Source organism: Amblyomma mixtum, chromosome 1, assembly GCF_055824585.1.
Source record: "Amblyomma mixtum isolate Tamu chromosome 1, ASM5582458v1, whole genome shotgun sequence".
NCBI lineage: Eukaryota > Metazoa > Arthropoda > Arachnida > Ixodida > Ixodidae > Amblyomma > Amblyomma mixtum.
The window spans coordinates 193,677,898-193,703,888 of NC_143012.1; the positions used below are offsets into that span (position 1 = coordinate 193,677,898).

General features: G+C 41.6%; 1 protein-coding gene across 1 annotated transcript in view; it reads right to left on the bottom strand.

Annotated features, from left to right (window-relative positions):
- LOC149370386 (uncharacterized) overlaps positions 1-23,264 on the bottom strand; it is a 62,238-nt gene extending 38,974 nt beyond the window's left edge. The window contains exons 1-5 of the mRNA XM_089577735.1: positions 23,207-23,264; positions 14,610-14,666; positions 13,307-13,363; positions 11,203-11,259; positions 10,629-10,681 (exon numbers count right to left, since the gene is read on the bottom strand). Of these exons, the coding sequence (XP_089433861.1) occupies positions 10,629-10,681; positions 11,203-11,259; positions 13,307-13,363; positions 14,610-14,666; positions 23,207-23,264 (282 nt within the window). The remainder of the gene's footprint in view (positions 1-10,628; positions 10,682-11,202; positions 11,260-13,306; positions 13,364-14,609; positions 14,667-23,206) is intronic.
- Between the last annotated feature and the right edge of the window lie 2,727 nt (positions 23,265-25,991).

Below are 25,991 nucleotides of genomic sequence, written 5' to 3' on the forward strand. Positions count from 1 at the left end.
ACCTCCTGCGTTCAGAACGTTGGGTGAGCAACGTCCCTGATATTTCACAGGCAAATACATTTTGAACCAATTCATAACAAATAAAAAATGAAAGGCATTTTCACTTCATTATGCTTTGTCTAATTCCAACAACAGGAATGTTTTACTTCTGCATTTGCTACCTAAAGCACTTTTCATCTGCCCTATAAGAAAAACCTGTTGTAGCCATGACCACAGTGGGACGTTCTTGAGGGCATCTGAAAATTACCTGCTATAAAGGAAGCATTTTTGGACTGCGACTCAACCTAACGGTTGAGAAGTTTCAGGACATCCTGAGAAACGAGCCTTGAGAGAGTGTGGATTATTTTGAGTTTCATTCCTGGTTTGGCAGCGAAGAAAATATTAATTTGTTTAATCGTTCGAACAACGTGAGCATCTGAAACTCAGGATAAAGCTTGTTCGTTTTTATTTGCGTAAATCAACGAGATTTTAGGCGTGGCGTGTTATATGGGACACTTTATGCGGGAGAAGTTCGTGGTTGTAATGTTGCTTGGATTCTCGGTTTTGCAGAATCGTAGTGCAGATATAATGAATGTATATATGCGGTGTTTGAGAAAGCGCTAAAATTCAGGTTTAGGTGTTTCGAAGTAATGTGCCCGGAATCCGTGTGTTAAAATTGAGTGTCTATATAAATAAAAAAAGTATTCCTCTAGCAGTGCCTTTCGAAGAATGCTGTCCTAAATATACCTCCAGGAATGCTGGCCGTTCACCGGATTTCCTGTTTTCGCCAAGTAATTGCGTGCTTGTAGGTGGCCTCTTTATGGATGATTTGCCTTGAACAAATCTTGAAATTGCATGCTGAGATTATTCTTTGAGGCTTGACTTGTGGGCCTATGACTAAATTGCTTGAACTCGTAGTTATGAGAGAGATATTTTTTAAAGTTCACTCCAGCTCCTATTGTCATAGGGCTAAAGCTATCTCGAAGGAAAGCATTCAACCTGTTCTATCTGCATGAGACTACAGTTCGCGCATTTCAACCTTTGGCATTGCTTTTCTATGGGAATATACACAATCCTGAAGTCAAAAAGTGTAGCTGTGAGAAGAGTGGTGATAACTCAGCATCACTTACCTCCAGACCCTCCAGGAAATTGACCTGCCCCGCTAGTCTGAATGCCAGTTGTGCCTCCTACGTAAAGACATCGGTGTGAATCATGACATCCGGTATTTCACTGGCGGACAGATTTTCGATTACTGAATAACAGAACCATACATAGAGCAGATATTCTGCAGCTCATTATATGATTTCCACAACATGCACGTTTTACTATTTTATTACACTGAGCGAAGGTTATTTGCTTGTGCATGCACAGAAACATGGTCTTATACTTACACAGTGGCTTCTTCAGGCTATTGGATTCGCGTTTTTGCTGAGAGGAAATCAATTCATGGATAGGAGATAGCAGCTTGGACACCTGTAGCAGCCCCTTAAATACAGAGCGTGAAGAGGGTGCTTTATTTTTGGGTTTTGTTTCATTTCCTGCCAGCAAAGAAAAAGAATCATCGCCATTTAAAACAAAGACCGTGAACAAAAAGTTGATTTCTCTATGGAAAGAGTGCGAGAACCGGAGACCCGCAATATGCATCATTCATTTCCTAGTCCTTTTAGGCATCCGATTTTGAAACAGTATATGCGATATTTTCAGATCTTCCCATATGATGTCTGCACTGAGAAGACAAGCGTATTGTTTCAACCCGTAGCAGCTGGCGTATTCTGATATTGCCCTGTGCATTCCATCTTGCCGGCTAGCTAAGCAGCTATAATAAATTTTAAAATATGCGAAATGTTTGTAACTGCCTTTCAAGCACATAACAAATTTTGCTCCATCATAGATCACTGCGAAATGATCCTTCCTGGGTTTAGACAGATCCGGGTGTTAGTAAAGCATCAATGTGAACGGAATATATTTGTGAAAGTTTACCCCGAAAAGTGCCATCCCATACATGCCTTTAAGGAACTTCGCGTTACAAAATATTTCCTATTATCTCAAAATTAGTTTGATAAAGTAATATTCATTCAAAAAACGCGCCTCTGCAAGTACAAGGCGCTCAGAAAAAAAGTTAAATTACAGCCGATATTCTTTCATTCATGTTTGTATTCAGGAGCTATTTCCGACTGGTTTTAAGCAAAATTGCTCATTTAGTGCAAGTCTAGAAGTCCAAACCGTCTCATCCCGCAGGCTGATAAGCTATCTCTATGAAGACCATTCGACCTGTTCCATCGGCAGTCATGTCTTAGAAGGAAAACATACAGCTCCGTCCAAAGATTCCTCACACCTCCAATTTTGTTTTCCTGACATATTCCTTTTTGTGAGGCCAAGTGAGCATCGCTCAAAATTAACCTGAACAGATACATACATATCAAGTAATTTATCACTGACAGCACTTTGAAAAAAGGGTATATCGAGTTCTCTCTCAACCTCCAATCTGATGGCAGTAACAACGATGTCTTTTTTTAATGAATGTTTTCGGGGAAAAGAATTTTGAAGAATGCACAATATTGAATATGAACTTTTAAGGCGGGAAAATTGTTGCAAAGTACTGAAAATTATGATTCTTGGGAGTGCCAATTTTTTGTGTTTATTTTCGTATTCTGGCATCAGACTATGCATATGATTGCTTCGTCAAAACGGGAACCTTTGGAGGAAAGTTTGGATTTATGTTGGCAGAAGTGGGGGCCGCAGAAATCTAGCGTATTGATCGTCACTAATTTCTAATATTTCAAACTTGTGGCATGACATGTTACATGGGAATTCTTGTAATCCCGGTGACCTACAAAGACAACCCTCGTGGTGCCAAACCAGTAGATAACTCTTTTCTGGTCTCTTATTCTTCATTATGCAGTTCTGCACGCAGCTGTAATTATTCATACATACTCGGTGTAATTCAACTGACTTTTGGGCACCTCGCAAGTTCAGCTGCAGCCAAAGATTACTAGGGAATTATTCTACAACATAGTATACCAATCCATATGTGCTAAATTGTGCGCCAATATAATGGCAAAATATAGTAATATACCCAAGCACGCTACCCTAAGGATACAACCAGGACACATGACAATTCGATCATTTTATACCATCCCATTATTAATTCGAAGTAATCGTAGCTTCACCAAAAAGCGGCTTTACTAATAAGCGCCTTCAGAAAAATAGAAAATAGAAGGAAATTATTCACGTTTTCGTTGTTAAATTATCGTTCTTTATTAATATAGTTTTCAAACCAAATTACTGGGATAACGAAGCCTGTTATATGTTAAAACCTGCTTCTCCCCCTAAAAACCGATAAGCTATGATTATAGAGGGCATTCAACCTGTTCTATTTTCATGAGCAAGAACATTTCGCACACGTCGACATTTCATTAGGTCTTGTAGTAGGAAAATTCGCAACGCTTCCACCAAAACAGTCGCCTAGACCACTGAACACTTAGCAACATTGTCACGAAATTCGGCGCATATTTAAAAAACGTTATCGCCGCCCGGAAGCAATCTCGCCACCGCACGCCGTTAGAAGAGGCCAGAAGGAAACCCCGAAGAGCGCCTAACCTTGTGTGCGTTGCTTCCCTCTCCAACATCGCTCACCGGCGCGGCGCCAAGAAAATTACGGCCGACCACGTCGTCGATTGTTCCACAATGTTGGAGTAGTTTCTACTAAAGGCTAATGGAGAGGGCGTAGCTTCGAGTGTGCTAAGTGATGCCCTCTCCCCTTCACTTGTGCACCGGCGGCGGCGCAACACAAGTAAAATCTGGAAGCTTCTGGAAGCCAGTCTCCGTAACTAAGCAATGGGGACGCGCTCCCCGCGCGAGAGAGAGAAGGAAATTGCACAGCTGATATTGTGTGTATGTGCGCACCTGCCCTGGCGTGAAGGACGAACAGACACGGAGTGCACTTATGAATGAAGGGCGTTGACCGCTGTCGACTAGTTCGAGCCGCCTTTCAAGCTTCAGAGAAGCGCGCCCGCTCGACTCCCGGGACAATACCACTCGCCCAGCCACGGACCAGCGAGCCAGCCTGCGCCAGCCTGCGGGAGGGCTTCGTCATGAACCTCTGGTCGTCGGACTGTCACGGTGCCCGGTGCACAAATTGTGTTTTGTTTGTTTGCCTCTCTCGTGTTAGCGCAGTTTAGGTGCAATATTTTTTTGTATTGTAATCTCTCTAGAGTGTTACTTTGCACGACTTGCATTGTATAGCAATCACTTTGTATGTGCTCGTACGAGCGATTGTGTAATCCTCTGTATCGTCTCTTGGCTGTATAAACTTTGTTTCCTTTGTAAACCTTTGGCTCCGACCCATTCTCTGGCTTGCTACCGGCTAAATCTGGGCACCAAACGACCAACCCCCCTGTCACTTGGTAGCTGGTTTCTGGCTGAGCTTGCCCCACTGAGTCGAGGGCATCTTTGAGAATGAGACCACTACCCCCACACGCTCTAAGGATGCCTGGGAACGCACGCAATAAGTGCGCGAAGTGGCGACAAACACTCACCTACAGATTCACCAAATGATCGCTCAGACCTGCCAGTCTGAATTCCACCTATTCCTCCTGCGTGAAGACAATTGAATAAGTAAGCCATCAGAGATTTGACAAACTTTTGTATTTTAATTAAATCGTTTCAATGGCACTGATACAACAAAGATTAGCCGTTTATTATATACTGACTTGTTCACAAAATAAATGTGTTTTTGATAATTTTGATAAACTTTCCATTTTCTCGGTAACCATTTGGTGATACTGAACACTAAAAGAAACGGCTTTGTGGATTAAGTTAGCGCAGAAAGAGATGAACTTGATGCCGAAAGCTTCTCCGCTGAGGTTCAGATTATGAAGCTTTCTGAATTTTTTTTCATTTTCCAGCCAGTTAAAATTCTGTTGAAGGTCTAACCTGCATCTATTACCAGACATTGATAAAATACCTCTTTAAAGAACATCCGACATCTTCTCTATACATTATAGAGTATGTTTCGCATATGTCGACCTCTCGCGATCTTTAGCAATGCGGGTGTTTTGAATGCCTGAATGAAAACAGCAGATTAGAAGAGTAAAGTCCCAGGAGGATTTATCTAGAGCTCTACCTGAAGACTGCTAAGACCTCCTAGTTTGAATTTCAGATAATCTTGACACACATGATTTGACACACAGATATATGTTTAGACAATACATCTCATATATGTCTAAAGATGTTGCGTTTTCTTGCGAAAAATTATGCCTGATCTTCAAAGCCAGTATGGATCAAAATATACTTAATCTAGATTTACGCTAATAGAAGAATGGCTTGACACATTCAGAGCTTGCGGTTAAAGACGGAATACGACGCGAATAGTGCTTCTTAACCTTAATTTCTGGGACTCAATACATTATTTTTTTTTAAATCGAATGTGCCAGTGAATCAAAGATCTGCACAAATACGAAGCTACTCCCATTTCTAAAGGCTCGGAATTACCTTTGTAGTGAATTAAACCTGTTATAACTGCAGGAAAGGGTGCATATTGCACATGTCAACCTCTCACAAGATTTTGTAAGGAATTTCCGAAATATTTTATTGAAAAGTGCAACTGAGAGCAGTGATATCTTTGCAGCACTCACCTACAGTTCCTCCCACAAATGGATCAGGCCGGCTACCTTGATTTCCGAATATACCTCCTGCATGGGCACCATTGAGGGAGTTACGTCCCCCGAATTTTAGTTTGCGAATACGCTGAAGCAGCGCATAACGAAAAGTCCGACCTACTGACCAGCCAATTTTAGTTTATTATAATTTGCCTAATACCCATAATCCGAATATCTTTTATTTATCCTTACAAGGTAAAGTATTCTAAATCCGTCCTATAAAAGAATGTTTATTGTTGCCATGACCACAGTACCTGGTTCTTGATGTCATTGGACAGAACTTACATGCTTGAAAGAGTGCCTATTTTGTATAGCAACACATGTGGTTCGAACTCTCAAAAAACCACGGAAATCGAGATTGGAGACAATGATAAATTTTGGTTTCGCTTCTTTTTTTCTAAGCAAACACAGAATCATTGATCGTCGAAAATGAAAGCTCCGATGACAAACCTGGCTTAACCGTGCGATCAATAAGAACATCTTCAACCCGAAATAATACTTCACCGTTAATAATCTTTCAAGTCATCGCAGTCTTAGTTCCTTTGGTGCAATATACGAGTTAGAATGGCACATCAGTGTTTAGTATTTTTCTTGCTACATGTATTCTTTCATTTACATCCCTGCAGACCACCTAAATTGGCTGCAAATATGGGGCGTTATTTAGTTCTTTCAACCGGTTGTAGTATGATTTCACGTGTTCAAATGGAGTGTCTGTATAAAGGCAAAAATATTTAATTCAAAGTCTATATCGAAGCACCCTGCCTCCAATACACCTTCAGAAGTGTAGGGAGTTGAACAAAGTTCGGCTGCCCTCCAAGTTGATCTCAACGCCTGTAGAGCTGCGGCTTAAAGCTCCAGTGCCCGGAGCAAATGGAAAGTTGAAGGCAAACAATTTTTCGGTGGATTCATTACTGGATCTACGTTTATGATGTTTATAACCCGACTTTCTCGTTTAGGTAAACTTGCGCAAAAATTCACTTCTGCTCCTTTTCCCACTCTCTTAAGATATCTCTTTCAAGAGATATCTTAAGAGAGTTCTACCTGCATGGGAGTACATTTTCTGCATGTGCGACCCTGATATTGTTTCGCTGCTGGAATATCCAAAACATAGCAATAAAAAGTGCAGCTCCGAGCAGTCTCAGCAGCACTAACCTCCAGATCCTCCAGGAGACCCGCCAGTCTGAATGCCAGATGTACCTCCTGCAGCAAGAACTCTGAGTGACTCACGACATTCGATATCTGACTGGCGAGTATACTTTGATGTAACGCACAACGAAGAACCATATTCCGAACAAGCATTTCACCCGCCGCGGCTTAGCGTTTAAGGCGCTCGTCTACAGAGCCGGAGTACCCGAGTTCGAACCTGACCGCGGCGGCCGCATTTCGATAGAGATGGAACGCAGACGGCGCCCGTGTGCTGTGCAATGTCAGTTCACGTTAAAGGCCCCCAGGTGGCCGAAATTATTCAGGAGACCTCCACTAAGACACCTTTTTCTTCTTTCATTCCCACCTTCCTTCCCTTATGGTGCGGTTGAGGTGTCCACAGAGATATGTGAGGCACATACTGCGCCATTTCTTTTCCTCAAAACCCAACTTATTTTTTAGGAAGCATGTGCAGTAAATTGTATTTGACTAATTGCCTTAACCCGCATGTTTTTATTTGATGATGTATATAGAAAGTTATTTGTTTGTGCTCCTAAGAAAAATTACATTTTCTTAGGAGCACACTTTCTTTAACCTTCATTTCCTAAGGAAATGGAGGTAAAAGTGCCGCTCCTATTTGTAAATATTGTAGTTAATTTTTTTATTACTTGTTTGTTTATCTTTCAAATCTGCCAGCACGTGGGCTTATCACATTGTTTGTGATGCAAGACAAGGCCATATTTATGTCGGCTGATCTCACACAGACGATTCTACTTTGCTCCAGGCTTTTGCGTTTACTTTGCACGCCACATCTCGAAAATTCATTGCGATTAATTTGAGCACGGTGACAGCGGCGGACGCTCTGTTCAACGATCATCGTGCACGCTTGTTGCTTTTGCCGCCGACTACTGATCTAGTTCTTAGTGGGCGCCAGTTAGGCCAATAAAGAATTTAGTTCAGAAGCACATTTCCGAACTTCCTGCCTTCCGGACTGCCATCACCACTACGTGAAAATATAAAATGTCCTGTAATGTTTAAGCCATATAGCATGAGTGCGTATGTTAAAATCCAGTGTAAGGATACAGGAAAAGCGCTTAACAGTATGTTGAGCCCCACTATCCTAAAGATACCTTCAGAAAACTTCGCGTTATGAGCTAATTTCTACTATAAAAACTTATCTCAAATATTTCTACCCTTAATGGTGCACTGAAGAGGATTCTGAACTTGTCTTTTTGCCGCGGGAACTCGATCTACACGTTCCTAACATTCTTAGAAAGTGTGACTTATTGCCCTCTGTGGCCGATTTCCCTAATTAAATCGAATTAACGTCCGGCTCCCGCCTTTACTTTTTGAATTCTCCGCGTACGGTGGGCGGAGTCGACCAACGCATGAAGTGGAAGTGCCTCTCAGCCAGCTCCGTGGAGGCTTTCCTTTCGCTTTATTTTGTTTTTTAGGTTTCCATGAATAAATAGTTTCATTCGCAGGTAATATAGCCGCAAAATAAGCCCGCAGAAATAAAAACACGCGCGGACTATTTGCTACTACGGACTACTACGTATTACTCCGCCGATGGCAGAGCGGCAAGCCGCCACGGGACTGGGTGAAAGGCGCTCCACGCGTTGGTCGACTCCGCCCACCGTACGCGGGAGAATTTAAAAAAAAAGGCGGGAGCCGGACGTTAATTCGATTTAATTAGGGAAATCGGCCACACAGGGCAATAAATCGAAGTTTCTAAGAAAGCTTGGAACGTGTAGATCGAGTTCCCGCGACAAAAAGGCAAGTTCAGAGTCCTCTTCAGTGCACCTTTAAAAACTAGTTTTACTAACTCAATAGCATGAAAACAATACCTCTTGCTACGCAAATATTTGTCTTGCAAACCACGTACGCGCACACTAACAAGGACAAAGATTCAAAGCAACAGAAGCGCTTGGTTGTGTGCCTCGTTCTTTGTTCTTCGTGCGCGCTCGTATGTGGCCTGCAATGCCACACCACCGCGCCCATCAGTCTGTGCTTACGAAATATTAAAATAGGGCAGGGTTAATTGGAGGGACATAGGAGAGGCCTTTGCACTGCAGCGGGCGTAGTCACATGATGAAATATTGGTCCTCTCCATTCCGAATCAAGCGGCTTAAGCAGTTACTTTTAAATCGAATGTCTCATTGGCTGAAAATTCTGGCGATAGTAAAACGTGCTTCTATTACCTAATACTGATTAGGTATTTCTATGGATAGCATTGAACGTGTTATAGTTTCATGGGGAAGGATATTTCGCTCACCTCGATCTGTCCACAAGTTTTAATCGGGAATGTGTACTCTACTTGAACTAAAAGAGTGACTTATATAAGTCAAATCTTACCAACGCACTCACCTAGAAAATCACCGAAAGATCGCTCAGACCTGCCAGTCTGGATGCCAGATGTTCCCCCTGCGAAAAGGCAGTTCAGTCGGTGTATGCCCCGCTATTCTACTAATCGGTATATGTTGGAGCAAAGCTTTACAAGAACACTTATATGTCGAACATTTGCAGCTGTTTATTACATAATGAGTGAAGTGAAAATCATACACGACTTCTATAATTGTGATAAGATCGATAATGTCTCCGATATGATTTTAAGATATCGTATGCTCACCAGGGACCAAGTGCGTTCAAGAAAATGCGAAAATTAAGGAAAAAATTCTTGTTATGACGACCACATAATGGCACTTTTTGCCTATTCCTTTTATTTTTAATTCAGTCAATGTTTTGTTCAGGATAAAATCTGCTCCTCTTAATGAACGCTGAATAAATATCCCTATTCAGAATATTCCGAATCTTTTTTTATCTACAGGAGAGTGTATATTTAGAATATCTTGCCCTTCCGCAAGTAGCTTCAGGCGCAGTATCAACTATGCATGAATGAAACATGAAGTTTAGATCACGTCTTAGGAGGAATGACCTACAGCTCAATCCTTAGATTGCTGAGACTTGCTTGTCGGTATTTCCCATTATCCTCCTCTTGAATAAGTCACTCCCACCTAGATCTGACTCACAGATATCCATACCCAACAATTCTGGACAGAAGCATTTTTAAGCGGCAAACGTTTTATGAACAGAGCGTTTTAATATAATGCACGATTTCCCTATCATAATCAATATATCCGCCGATCTCTTGACACCAGTCTCGCAATATTTTCGATTACCGTTTTTGCAAACATCAAGAGCGGTCCGTATTGGTTTTCTAAGGCAATCTTAAGTTTTCGGTGCGATCAGTAGAAACACTTTAAAAGAAAGATCTTGCTACATATCATAAAAATGGACCACAGCCTTCAATACTTCCATACAGTATCTCACAATACCGTGATTTTCGAAATATTTGTCCTATAATGTTACACATGTTAGCCATTGCAATACTTGCAATCGTAATACAGGAGAAGTCTACTGTTAAATCATACGCCTGATCATCAGCACCTGAACCACTGTAGAAACTTAAACCCATTTCCAATTATTTCAAATTTGCTTTTATGTAACTATGCACTAGCAGATGAGCCTATACGCTTTCACTGCATGCAGAAAAGAATGAAATAGGAGCGTGACATTTGAAGTCTTGCACTTGAAATACAGGGCCACTTCCACGTTGTTTCAACCTCTAACTTTTGATGGCGCCAAACTTGTATAGCAATTTTTGCCTCTGCCTCTTAAGAAAGACCGAGAAGCTATCTTTATAAAAACTTATTACCGGTTCTAGCTACATGAAAGAGTGTATTGGTCGCCTGTCTTCCTTTCATAAAGCTTCTCTGTGGAAGCATGTGAAGTGTTTTAATCGAAGGTACAGTTTGACGCTGTGACATATTCGCAACACTTACCTACAGTCCCTCCAACAAATGGATCCGGCCGACTAGACTGACTTCCAAATATACCTCCTGCACGTACACCACAGAGACAGTCACGACCCCTTATGTTTCACTGGCAAATGAATTTTGAAGCAATGCATAAAAAAGTTCACACAGAAAAGGTATTTTGGTATTAGTATATTTTAAATCATTCCTGAGACACACATGTTTTGATTTATTTTTTCAGGGTCAAGTATTCTGCATCTTCTCCAGGGCACTGGAGAGTACTTTCTGTCGAGGGTGCGAGTTTTGGATAGTGCCATATGAGGTTGGAAAGGTCTCCAGCACCTGCCCATCCAGATTCGAGAAAATGCAGAATTTTTGTTTTATTGCTTTCGCCACTGCATTCACCGCATCATTAATTATCGAAAATGAAAGCGCTGATGAGAAACCTGAGCCAACTGAGCGATGAATGATAGTACCTTATGCCCGAAATATTTCTTCAACGTTACTAAGCTTTCAAATCATCGTAATTTAAGGCGGGTACTGAAATGTACTAGTGTACCAATAAAAAGTGCGGCTCACTGTAGCGTTATCATAGCAGCACTTACCTCCAGATCCACCGGGAGATTGACCAGACCCGCCAGTCTGAATGCCAGATATACCTCCTGCGGGAAGAACTCTGAGTGAGTCGAGACAACTGAAATTTGTGTGGCGGGTATATTTCGTTGTAATGCAAAACGAAGAACAATATACATAATAAGCATTTCGAATAAATTATATTCTACTGATTGTCCTAACGACCGTGTTTACGTTTGACGGCGTCTGTGTTTTGCTCGCTTCCTAAAGAAAAATGAAATATCACATGCTCACAATTTCACATTCTTGAGAGTAATGACTGGAATTTGGGGCTGAATAGAAACAATGATCTCATCGCAGTTATCACGTTCCTAAACTCTGGAGGCACAATAAATAGTAAACCTGTACACTGTGCTCATTCTTTTCTCTTTCTGTTGTTATCTGGTAGTAAACAACGAGTATCATTGCTTGGCACCAACAAAGTATCTGAGGGGACATTGTGGTTTAGCTCTTGTAAGACCTCGGGGTCAGTAATCCTCAATAAACTTCAATTTTTTGCAGTTGTTTTAGGGATTCGACTTTGAGACAATATATGCGATATTTAAGGTACTCACATATCCACGATGTACAGAGCGGACTTGTGAATTATTTCAACTCTAACAGCTAGCGTATTTTGAAGTTGCAATTTGTTTTTCTCATTTCCGGCTTGTTGACCAGCTATAATCTTTTATTAATTATGATAACTACTCGTAACGGCTGCTCCAGAACCTCGCAAACTCAGCTTCATTATAGATTCCTGAAACATATTGCTTCCTCGTTTTACATAAATCCAGTTGCGAAATCCTATCCAATTTATTGTAAAAAAATAATGAACCTAAAAATTTAAAAATGAACGTAAAAATCACAGGAATCTGCGTTCCGAATCATTTCCTGTTAGGTGAAAATTAGCTTGATATAATTCTGCGCTTTCAATAAAACCCTCCCTTACACACTGAGAGCCCTTTAAAAATAATGAATTAGCGGCCAATATCTAATTTATCATTAATTCTAACTTGTCCAGCTGTTTAACTATTCTGCTCTTCCCACAGACCTATACCAATCTGTATGCCGAATGTGTGACTTTTTCTATCCACAACAGGGTACCTGTCACGCAATTCGCCCCTGATAACGTTTCTTACAGCAAATATCTACAATATTGTAACGAAGACGACGAAGCTGGCAGTAGCGCGGGACGGAGCGCTCCCGCTAGGCCAGCGGCCATTATATCATCTCTTATCCATCGTTCATCACGCCTCATTCTGCGGCTGGCCGCCACGTAACAATTTTTTTTTCTAAAGTGTGGCTTAGACCTTTCATGCCTTAACAGGACAACCTACAGCTCGATGCAATGACTGCTTACAGCTGCTATTCTGCATTCTCGATATATTTCTCCAGGGTAAATAAACTTTATTTAGTCAGAATTCGTTTCCGTTCATATAGAGCTGAGTTTTAATCAGTGTATTACAAGCAGCACCCTACAGAACAAATATTTGCGGTTGTTTTATTCAAGCTAATGGCAGCCGGTAGGTACGTGCCACAGAAACAGCTGCGGGAATTGTATTTAAAGCATTTCATAAATTAAGCTCCAGCCAAAGATTGTAGGGAAAGTTTCAGCCACATCATGTATGGAATACATGTGTTAAACCGCAGTGAAAATATAGATGTAAAAATATTTCTTAACAGTTGCTGAGCCACGCTATTCTAAAGATACCTGTAGGAAATCGGACGTTGTCAGTAAATTTTTATTATACAAAATTTCCTTTTATGGATCCGTACAGTTCAAAATGCAGTTTTACTGAGTGTCAGGAGAAAAATATCATCAGGTAAATATTCGTCCTCTCCGTTTCCAATTAAGGAGCTTAACGAAGTTATTTTTAAATCCAATTTCTGATTTGCTCAAAAATGTAGCGATGTTGACACCTTCTCTTTCCTAATACTGATTATGTATCTCTATGGCTACCATTTCGCCTGTTCTACTTTCATCAGAAAGGACATTTCGCCCACCTCGATCTCTCAAAATGATTTTAATCGGGAATGTGTACACTACCTGACTCAAAAGAGTGGCTTACATCCGTGAAACCTTACCAACACACTCACCTAGAAAATCACCGAAAGATCGCTCAGACCTGCCGGTCTGGATTCCAGATATTCCTCCTGTAGGAAGACATTTGAGTAAGTTTAGCCCCGAGATTCTACTAACCGATAAATGCGGATGCAAAGCTTTACAATAACACTTATAAAGAGAACATTTGCAGCTTTTTATTATATAGTGAGTGAATTCGGAATAATCCACAAATTTTATAATTCTGATATAATAATTATCTCAGTTGTGATTTCAGGATATTCCAAACATATCAATACGGCTTTACAAACTCAGTGCGTCCAAAAAATTATAAAAATGAGGGTGAAAGTTACTTTTCTGAAGTATAGATAATGGGTCTGTATGCATATTCTGATTTTTCGTTCACTCATTGTTCCGCGCAAGTTAAAACTTGCTCCTCTTGTTAAAAACTGATAAAACCATCCTGTTAAGAATATTCAACATCTTCTATCTACATCACACTGTATATTCCGTATATGTTGGCCACTCGCAAGTTGTATCCGCGGGGGTATCAGTTATGCATGAATGAAAGGTAAATTTCAGAGCAATCACGTCTTAGGAGAAATAATCTACAGCTGAATCTGGAGGTTGATGAGACATGCTAGTCGGCATATCATCCTGTTGAATAAATCACGCCCACCGACACCTAGTCCTGCATGGCAAATATATTTTAGCCAGTGCACTAATTCTATCGTAATACAATAGATATCAACTGGGGAATAATATGCCTGACCTCTAGCACCGTACCAATGTTATCAACTTTAATTCATTTCCAGTTATTTAAAAACTGCTTTGATGCCACTACTAGCTTAGAAAAGGTGGCTCTAGGCGTTCACAGCCTGCTGAAAAGAACAAAATAAGTGCATCACATTTGATGTGTTACACTTGAAATATAGGGTCATCTGCATGTTGTTTCACCATCGAACTTTTCATTGCATCAAATTACTGTGGCAATTTTTCGTGCTCCTCTTCATAAAGGCTGATGACTATATTTATTCATTAAAAACTGATACTGGTTCTAGCTACAAAATTTCACCAGCGCTGCGACGAGGAAGAAGAACAGAGAAGGAAGGACAAGGACAAGCGCTTCCTTCGTTCTCTGTCTTTGTTCCTCGTCGCAGCGCTGGTGAAGTTTTGAAGATGTACCAATTAGCTCAAACCACGATTTTGCTCCGGTTCTAGCTACATGAAAGACTGTAATTCCCACAAGTCTCCTTTCTTAGGGCTTCTCAGTGGAAGCGTCTGCAGTGTTTTGATCAAAGATACAGTTGAACGCTGTAACACATGCGCCGCACTTACCAACAGTTCCTCCAATAAATGGATCAGGCCGGCCAGACTGGCTTCCAAATATGCCTCCTGCATGTGCGCCGCAGAGGGAGTAACGACCCGTTATATTTCACTAGCGAACGCATTTTGTCGCAATGCATAACAAAGAAGCTTTTACAGAAAATAAACTTTAATTTTATTATTATTTCAATAATTTCTGCAGCACACATCTCTTGAACTTATTTTTTTCAGGTCATGTAGTTAGCATTTCGATTCGCAGGTAATAGAAATTATTCTGTAGACTTCCGCTACGGTACCTCTTTCTTCTTTCACACCCTCCTTTATTCCTTCCCTTTTGGCGCGGTTCCGGTGTCCACCGAGATATGTGAGACAGTTGCTGCATAATTTGCTTTCCTTAAAAGCCGAAAACCAGCCCCTAATTGACTCATTGTTGCCCCTATCGCGTTGGAATGGCTTTTGCGCCTTTGGACGGCCGTTACTTGACGTGAAGAGTGCAATTTTCGGATAGCTACTTTTCTGCTTTTATGACAGTCGCGTGTCGGTAATAATCTACACTCAAGGGAATAGCGAATATTTCTTCTTCTATTCTTTCTTCGCACATAGCAAAGAATCATCGATCAAAATCGAGGCTCTGACGAGAGGCAGTCTTTAGCGGTGAGAACAATGCAGCGTCCGAAACTCAAGAAAAATGTTCATGGTTATTAATTGTGCACATAGCCAAATATTGGGCCATGATGTGCAATGTGCGAGCTTTGATACCAGATGGTTTTATTGTTACTTGAGTTCTCTATATGGCAGTTTGTCAGTACAGCTGCAATCGCTGTCAATATGCGGTACTTAAATTTAGAAACACAATTCAGCTAAACCATAACATCTCATTATATCCGTTCAGACGGGTGGTTTATCACTCCATGAGTTAAAATAGTGTGTCTGTTTAAAGGGATAAATATTTAATAAGGATATCTCGAAATATGCTGTCCTATGTTTCGCTTCATTAGTGTTGGCTGATTAAAAGATTCACTACATCTCCAAGTTTTTTTTTTCGAGTTATTATCGCCAACACCCTGATTACACAGGACTGCCGGACAAAGGTCTCTCCTACATCTCTCCAGTTAACACTGTCCTGGGCCAGCTCCGGCCATCTTATCCCCGCAAACAGCTTTAGCCAATCCGTCCACCTAACTTCCTCCAGCCCCTGCTACGCTTCAATTATCTGGTATCCAGTCAGTTACGCTTAACGACCGTCGGCTATTTTCCTTCGCTATACACGTCTTGATCAAGCCCACTTATTAATTTTGACTAGAATCTCGTTAATTCGCGTATGCTCCCTCACCCACTCTTCCCGCACCTTAATGTCACACCTCTCATTTTCCATTCCATAGCAGCGTTGTCCCTTTCGTTAAACTGAAAAATTCTGCCCCATACGTGACTGCTGGTAAAATGAAGCTGTTCTATACTTTTCTCGTAAGCTATATTGTTAAACTGCAATTCACGATCTGAGACAACCTGCCATATGCGTTGCACCCTATTATTATACATCTCGTAATTTGACTCTCCTGATCAGGATCTGCGGTCGCTACATGCGATTATTAGACGTATTTACTCACCACATTCAGCACCTCGCTACAAATCGTAAACTGCTCTACCATTCTGAGGCTGTTGGACATTATTTTTTTTATATTGATCTTGGGCCCACCGTTCTCTTCTGCATAAGGCATTTAACATGCTTTGCAATTCATTCCATGAGTGACTTCGCAACGCAATGTAATTATCCAATCCCAGATTGCTGAGGTATTTTAATTTACTCTTAGGCAAATCCAGACCTCAGAATGCCTCCTGCAAACGGGCGGCGAATTGCATTGGCTAGACCGTATCTCCCTGGTCGACACCCTTTACAATGTAATTTAATTGCTGACAATATGCAGGACTTTGGTTTGCAGCCGTTATACATACATGTATCTTCGAGTATTCTCGCACAAGGCTCATCTACAGCCTGATTCTGTGATGCCTGCATGACTCTTGAGGTTTTGACTGCACCGAAACTTCGTCGTAATCTATGAAGTCTTTATATGGGGTTGACTGTATCGTACGCGTTTCTCAATCATCAGATTCAGAGTTAGTTTTCTCTACTCTCGAGTAAGCTTTAGGAAAGCCTGCCAGATCCTTTGGTTGATGAAGTTTTAAATGTCGAGTGTGTATTGGCGACTACCACACTAATCACTTTGCAGGCAAAGGGCAGCAAGCTAATTGTCTAATCTTGCAAGTCCTCCACGTCCCCTTTTTATTCATTAAAATGGTATTAGTGTTCGTCTAAGGTTCCGGTAGGCTGGAGATAACCAAACGGTGCCTATACAAGTTGTGCAGTTTTTTTAGCCCAATATCCCAACCGTCCTTGAAAAGATGTTCTATTACCTGATCCTCACGTGCTGCTCCCCCCCACCCTGGTATTGCTCTTAAGGCTTTTTTTACTTCCTCTTTGCTACTGGCGGGATGTCCCAGCCCTGCGCGCTACTGTCTCTCTAATTAACGTCCATATTAGACTGGCTGCTGCATAGATTTTGGTAGAACTTTTCTGCTTCTTTAGCCATCTTATTCACATTGCTAATGAGATTGCTTCCTTGGTCTCTTAAAGCATACATCTAGCTTTTTCCCATTCCTTGATTCTTCTTAACCCCTTTCAGGCTAGTTCAGTTCTGTAACCCATACTCGATTCTCTGCACAGTAAACTTCCTCATGTCGGTTACCTTGCGCTTATTAATTAGCTTTGACAGCTCTGCCGCTTCTATTCTGTTTGTGGCGTTAGGAGCTTTCATTTTTTCATGTTCTTTAATTAGATCTTCCGCCTTTTGAGAGAGCTTGCCGACGTCCTGTCTAACCGTCCTACCGCCTATTGCTACGGCGTACGCTGGAATCATAGCTGTGAGATTATCCTTTGTTTCAACATTAACGTCGTGGTCCTCAGTTAAAGCCGTATCTATTCCATAGCGAGATCCTGAATTTCTATACTTTCCCTCTTATCGCTAACTCTTTCTTCAGCGGCCTCTTCTAGCCTCAGCTAATTTGATACCTTCGGTGGCGGCAACAACGTACCTTACCGACGACCTCCATATACCGCAGCAGCACAGGGTGAGTGCCCAGTATTTTGCTCACGTCCACCTCTGAGGTTTTTTGGGTGGGAACATCCACAATATTTAAATGAAGCGTGAAATGGTTTTTATGAGTTTTTATGACAATTCGAGGTTATTCAAGAATTCGAATCTATGAAGCTTCTTGGTAATGCGTGCAAAGTAGTTTTGCGGTAGCATTTAAAATGGCGACGCAATCGCCAATTAAAACCACGACAATTTTCAGGCTTCTCTTCACTGCGTTGGAGAAGTGCGGGGAACCTCGTGGTGACGTCATAACTGTCTACATTTTAGTTGTCTACTGCCTTCGCCTACATGCTGCCATGCGTCTTCCGATGCCGCCAAACGGTACTTCATGAGCTTCACCTTCGACGGCATACTTTTTCATCCTTGAAACAACCGCTTTTCCGCTGGCAATTTAGCGCCGCCGTACGGGACGTCATCAATAGGGCCTCTGCCGGTCACTGTGCACTGCAGGGAAGCCTGAACGCCGATGTCCCTTTAGTCGGCGATTACATCACTATTGCAAATCCTAGCGCAAAAAGATTTCGCATGCTTTACCTGCAAGTTTCACACATTCGGCTCGGCTAAAATCATCGAATTCTAAAAACTCTTTAGTTTTCCTTTAAATCGAAAGCTTATTCGAGAGAAGTCATCTTAGGAGCGCTTACCTCCAGATCCTCCAGAAGGCTGACCGGCCCCGCCAGTCTGAATTCCAGATATACCTCCTGTGTGAAGACCACTCAGTGAGTCACGACAACCGATAAATGACTAGTCGATACAGATTGAAGCATTGAATTAGGATTAACTGTGGATTTGAAGACCCTTGCAGTCTATTACACTTTTCCACATTCCCACAAGGCACTTGTTTGTTTTTTTATTTGACAGTCGCCTGTGAAAGCGTTTGCCTTGTGCTCTATACAAAAGCGTCGTAGTTCACTAACACAGTGTCTTCCTGTAGGTATTCGAATATGGCGCTGAGGAGAAATCAATCTTTCATCGCGGATATCTGATTACAAACCTCTAACTGTATTGTAAGTATAAAAGCTCTAGAGGGTAACCACTTTGTGTTTTTCTTCCTTATCCGACAGCTAGCAAAGACTGTCATTGGTAGAGAACAGCAAAGCTTTTGAATGAAAAATTCGTTTAGATCTGCAAAGAGTGCAGTATCAGGAATCCGCAATTACCTTGATCATTCCTGCGATTTGAATTGAAGGCATTATGTGCGGTCATTGAGATTTTCTCGTAAGCATTATGGATTTCGGAGAAAAATGTGTTATCTCAATATGACCGGTTGGCGCATTTTGAAACTCCCACATTTCCAGCTCGCCGAACATCGTATCGCATTATTTCACAAGTTGTACCATCATCTTGCAGTGCGCGATCGCCTTATCCCACAGTCATTTTATGTACCCCATCGTACTGACCATAATCAGAATGTCGGTTTAGTTTCTTCTAACACCACATATTTTTCTCAGTTATTTTGCTGCGTACCTCGAGTGAGTGGAATCACCTTCGCATAGATATTGCCGGCATCAATAATTACAATATGTTCCACGAAGCTATAGCTTGCATTGTATACTCAGCAGTTATTTAAATTTGTCTCTCTGCTATATTTTACTAATTTATTCTGGTGTTTTTACCACTCCCTTTCTGCAATGCCTCTGGTCCTGAGGCGTGCGATAAATAAAATAAAATAAATAACCATTATTTATTAAGTATGCGACGTGTTTGTAACGCAAGCAAATTCTTGCAAGCGCTTAACAAATTCAGTTTTATCATAGATCGTTCAAAAATATTTATTCCTGGTTTTGCATGAGTAAAGCGTACATATAGCATCCATATGAGGGCAGAAATATTTATAAAAGTGTGTCGTGAAGCACGCCACCCTATATATGCCTCTAGAAAACCTCTGGTGCCTCTAGAAGTGCCTCTGGTGGTCTGAGGCACTTTTATTATTTCTAAGTTCCTATAAAAAAGAGTGTTCCACATATTCAGGGTTCTTAGAAAAATAATAAATTGCCAAATTGCATTCCTGCCTTCATGTTACTATTTAGGGCCGTATGCAGGTTTCTTTAAAACATGATTTCTCATTCAGTTCACTTCTCTAAGCAATCGAACTTGCGAAGCTATCTATGAAAACTTTAGGCCTGTTCTTTGACATCAGAGTAGTACATTTTGCCAGTATCGCCTTCTCGAAAGGTGCCTCGGTCCGAATATCCAGAGTATTTTTTTTTCCAAGAAGTCACTTATAAAAGTCCTTTCTTAGCAGAAAAACCTAAAAATCAAAACGTTGCTCAGATTTGCCGGTCTCAATTCCCGATCGATTATTGACTTAGTCACGGTTCGCTATATTTCACTGATGCTTACGTTTTAAGCATGAATTACAAACAGCACTCTATACAAAAAATATTTGCAATTCATTCGTACATTTTGTCTGCTTCCAATAACATTCTTAACTTTTAAATGAATATTGCGAGCGATAATATTTTCCTTGTTGCCGAAATAAGTGTATTTTGCCCACGACATCTGCCGCACGTCATTGGGGCACAGGAATAGAATTTTATGCGGAGAAAAAAGCAGATTTTTGAACAGCGACCGATCAGGCTGGAAAAGTCTGGGAAGACAATAAACATCTACTATGCAGAACGTGCTAACCCTTTTGATCTATTTGTCCGTTAACTCGCAGTAGACTGTGAGTATTCTGAGCACTGTGCAGGAACATAATCTTCATTTGTTTATCTTAATCATCATCTCTCATCTTCACCTTCGTGGCGAACGCCATTCCTGCTGGTTCCTATAAAGTCTGCTCCGGGCGTTCTCAATTACACAGTACTATTGTTGTCGACACTCAGGCGATCTAATTTTCCGTGAAAGCATTGTCTGAGCAATGCGGACCTCAGAAATCCCACTTTAACAGTAGCTTAAATCAATCAAATTTACTTCTTTACGTGTGATATGACGTCTCTCAATCTTAGCAGCCTACGCGGACGCGCCTCTTCTTGCCCCACCAGCAGTAGCAGCTTTTTGTGCGGCCCTGTATTTTGCAGGGCTACAGTCCAGCCAATACTTGTAAGCACTGGATGTTTTGTGAGCGGCTTTAAAGCATCTTACAAATTTATCAGCGGCCAAGCGTTATAGCGAGTGTTTCTGCCACATAATGCATGAATCCGTGTGATAAAATGCAGTGTCACTCTAACGAAAAAATATTTTATGCCAATACGCCGAAGCACGTCACTTTATGCACACCTCTAGGAGGATTGCATTTTGAATGAACTTCAAATTTCTAAAAATTGAGTTTTTCTAAAGCTAGAGCTAAAAAGAAATTTTACTAATTCAGTGATATCAGAAATTACGAACAAGGCGGATACTTGTGCTCCATGTTTTGAAATACGGCACTTCATACACATAGTTTTTCATTGCAATTCTGGTCAGCTCAAACATCTAGAGATGTTCAAACCTGCTTCTCATCCTAAAGACTGATTAGTTACAATTATAGAGAGCATTGAACTTGTTCTATCTTCAGGAGGACGCAATTCGCTTACCAAACTTCTCAATTGGTTTCGCATACGGAATATGCTGAATACTTGAATCAATAGAGTGGCTTACCGCAGTAATCTCTTAACAACACACTCACCTAGAAAATCTCCAAAAGATCGTTCTGTCCTGCTCGTCTCCATTCCAGTTATTCTTCCTGCATGAACAAGTTCAGTAAGCAAACAAGCCGAGATTTTGCTGACATATATATTTTGAATCCGAGCGCTACAATCCCATTTGTAGAACAAACATTGGCAGCTGTTTAATATATACTGACAATCGGCAAAACACGAATAATTTTTAACGTTTCGTGTTTTTCTTATTACTGTAGATTTGATTTGAAGTGGTTATACACTTACCTAAACTCCTTTAGGCATTGAGTGTGTGAAGAAAAATGTATAATTAGGAGCAAAAGATCCGGCTATGAGGATTGTATTATGATGATTTATCCAGATTTTAGAGTTTAAGGTCAGCTATTTTTGTCAAGTAATTTTTAAATCGCAATAATTTAATTCTAGTAACAATATTGCCATGCAACCTTAATTTACAAACCTATCTCAACACACCACGCATGTAGTAAAGTATTGAAAATAAATGCACTTAACTTTTATCATATTTAGCGGCAATATAGGGTATAAATACACTTTTTGTAAGCACACTGAACACTCGCAACTCGTAGCGGTGCCCACGCTTTCTGTATGCCTGTGCAAGGTCTGCTTCAGTTCAAAGCGTGAAACGGAAATGTTTAACGAAAGTGCATATTTATCTTCATATACAGGTACCAAGAAGAGTACTTCCAGAAGCATTACCTTAATCCGGGAACTGTCCAAGCTCAGCAAGTCCGGTACTTGCTTAGCGGGGAATACGAATCAAGCGTTACGAGGCAGGCATTACAAGACACAACAATGCTCTTAGCAGCATCGCAAACTTATCTCTCCGTGTTCCGTGCGCAAGTACGCGCACGGAACACTCGCCAAATTCCGCGCCTGCGCTCTATGTACACAAATACTGAAGTATCTCCTCGCGTTTTTTTTAATTGATTAATATTAATGCTCTGTGGAATGTATGAAGCTATGTGTGAATGTATGTATGATATGTATGAACTTTCATGCACCTGTGCTTGCTCTATGCTGCCGTGTACACGGGGCGGCGGAACCCCCTCGAGCCCATCTTGAGGCTTCTCGTCTACGGCCCTTGAACACCGTTAATGTTTAAAATAAATTTGATTGATTGATTGATTGATTGATTGATTGATTGATTGATTGATTGATTGATTGATTGATTGATTGATTGATTGATTGATTGATTGATTGATTGATTGATTGATTGATTGATTGATTGATTGATTGATTGATTGATTGATTGATTGATTGATTGATTGATTGATTGAAGGCCGAGTTACGGAATGGGGCAGCCGGCCACGTGTCCCGAAGCTAAAGAGGACTGCTTGAACACTAATATTTTTGACCACACTAATAGCCTTAACTAGTATATCGCGGTTTCTCGAACAGCCATTTGGCAGTTTGATCCTTGCGTTAATTGTTTTTCTGATTATTTCGCATCGATATGAATGAAAGACCCTTTAGTGCATTTTTGAAACTTAGGGCTGCTGTTGGGTTCGACACAGCGCTTGTTGACAAGTGACCAAGAAAAACCCCAGAACAAGTGCATACAGTTGTGGGCTGGCTGAGAGTACATTGCCCTCTTAACATGCATTAACTGTTAATGATATTCTTCAGCAGAGGAAGGTCTCTTCGTATTAAGGTGTATTGTTGCGTGATGTAGCTCTCTCCTACTGGCCTTTCAGAAACTGTTTATCTGAGACGGTCAGAAAAAAAACAATCACAATGGCGGCTATATCGGCAGTTTGATTTACAGCTCTCCTAGACCTGTTGCGTGATTTATGTATTCACTGGATATTAGTTGAGTGGCTGACAGCTCACTTACCGAGAGACAGGAGAGCGTTGTTGAAGACAAGAACGGAAATCATGCTCGTGCACGCCATGACCATTGCCTGAAATTAAGGAAAGTGGTTTTCGAGTAGTTCTTGCAACTCATAAGTTCCCCCGCATATTTATTGCTTTGTTTGATAAAAGCTGGAAAAAGAAGAAGTTTTCTTTTAAAAAGATGACCTTGAGTCGAGTAGCTATAAAATGAGCAACCTCACCCCATGACGTGGCAAGATATTATCTTACAACACGTCATTTCGCTGAGAAAAATCCAAGCCCTACCCAATGGCATCACATCACTGGTGCATATGAAAAAGCTGGTAGGAGGAGTGCGCAAGATATCAAAAATAAGAGGTAATCTGAATGGTTTCCAAAACATTTCCGATTAGTTTCCACACAACATAAAGACTCAATATATGCGGACGGCGTACGAACTCATGGAACTCACCAAAAGGAGCTTGACTACGCATGTAAAGCTTATGCATGTCACTGATCGACATTTCACAATGTTTATGCCTCCAGACCACTACAAACCGATTAAACTCAATGTATATTCTCTGATTTATGTGCCGCAGTGTTCGCTGGGGTCACATTTTTTTCATCAGCGCAACTAGGTTCCCTCAACCATTAGCGTAAACCCCACCCTACGCCACATGCGGCCACTGGTTCTCGGTAAAAATCTGCCCACGACATTCTCATGCCCGTTTATTCGTGATTCTGTATAGGATATCTTTACTCAGGTTTGTTCCCTAAGGCACTCTGCTCTCCTATCTCTTCAAGTTGTTGTTTGCTGGGCCCTCAGTTCTGGTTCAAGCCTTTTCGTTAGCCCGTAAGGTTCTGCCTCATAGGTGAGTACAGGGTTCCTACGACCAATTTGTAAGATTTTCATAAGAAATTCTTCCTAACACGGTGCACCTGCCAGATGCACCCCCATAATACTGTTATCGCATACTGCATTTGCGTCTCGCAGTTCGGATATGCAGTTACTACCTGCTATTCGGTGATGCGTTCGCTTAAAAATACAATGTTTCCGTGGCTGTTGTGACAGCTTAATATTGCCTTAGTTTTCTTCATAATAATATTTTGATTCACTGTTTCAATGTGCCTTATTATGTTCCCAGTAATAATCCGTAGCTCGTCTTTTGAGCTTCTTTTGACCACGAAATGGAACATCAGTAAAGTATACTGAGTACTTTTTTACATCCAGATCTTCCCCACTCTAGTTCTCAATACCTCTCGTATGCACGTGTGGAGCAGTAGTGGAAGTTTTTTGCCTGCCTGCCTAACCCTTTCCTCCGTTATATTTGTCGGTCTATTACGCACGTTACAAAGAGTAATAGTATACAGTGCAAATGTCAAGAATGACACAGAGTCAAAACATGCACCCAAGGCGCAATATCCAGCTGAATTTCACCTAAAAATACAAGGCTTCAGCTGTATGCAAAAAAATCAAATACAATCAGACAATACGCGACGTCTTGACATTCAAAACCACATACGCTAAGGCAAAAGAAGGCAAAGATAAAATCCTTATCTTGCCTACATAAAGTATCTTATTCCGTAAACTTCTTTACTCTCTGGTGTCAGTGCCTGCTTGCTTCGGCACAGCCGAACAAATCGGGGCGCACCCCTTAGGCTGCAATATCGCCTTGAATCTCGGGTGTCGCGGTTATGCGGTCACAACCAGGCTGCAAAACGAGTGGGGCTTTGAAAAGAAGTGAAATTCAGTTTTTTGATTACTTAACGTACTCTGTGTATTTTAAGCGATTGCGCTTTATTTTTCACAATCAGCTTATTTGTAAACCTTTTTCATAAGATTAACTCCGAAGCACAGCACTTGCGAGTCTGTTTCCGCACTCTGTCGTCCATTTAGTGTTGCGCAGGATAGCATTACTCGTGGGCACGGTGAAAGAATACTTTAGGTGTTGACACTGACCGCCCACGGCGGTGGAGAGCGCGCACACATCATGTTCACCCTCTAGTACATGCGACGATCGCGACCAGGGGGCGCTGCGGAGTAGGGGCCCTTCGCTCGCGGAGCGGCGGACGCGGCTGAGTGGTTTGCACGTCTTTCGGTGCCGTCATAGACTGTTTTTCGGTGTTTAGCGTCGCCAGAGTGCACCACAAGGAGTGGACGTTAGGTTCTAAGCTTTCACGTTGTGGCAGGCACCGTGCATTAACAAAGCTTGCTAGAACTAGGTTTTTGTGTCATGGTTTGGGGCCAGCCGCTGTGGTCGTTGTGCAAACGCACGTGATGTCGCCGGCCGACGCCGTGGACGGTCGTCGCGGCCTTTGTACATAGTGGCTGTGATGTGTTAGCTGTTGCTATGGCAGACCTAAGTGCTCCAGCCGGGTCCAGATGCCAACTAGACGCGATTATGCTTCGTACCCAACTGCAGACCGGGCTGCCAGGGTGGTCCGGACCAAGTGTCGATTTTTAAAGTTGCGTCGAAGCTTGCTCGCCTAGAATTTTGGCGCCAGGCAATCCCCAGACCAGATAGGATTTTGTAACCGAACAACCACGTCTGCGCGAAGCACTTTCTCGATCATAAGGCATAAAATCATACTACACCGGGTTCAATGGCAAGACACTTATAAATGCGCCCAAGAAACCGATGCCGTTGGTGAGTGCTGTACCCAGTATTTTTCCCGGATGTCCACAATATCTGACAGCAGAGCAAATTTCGAGAAAGACTCCTGGAAAATGATAGTCTGTAGCACCGTGTGCCAAGCAGGCAAGCAAGCGGTCCGCACCCACCGCTGCCTTACTGCCCTCGGGGACG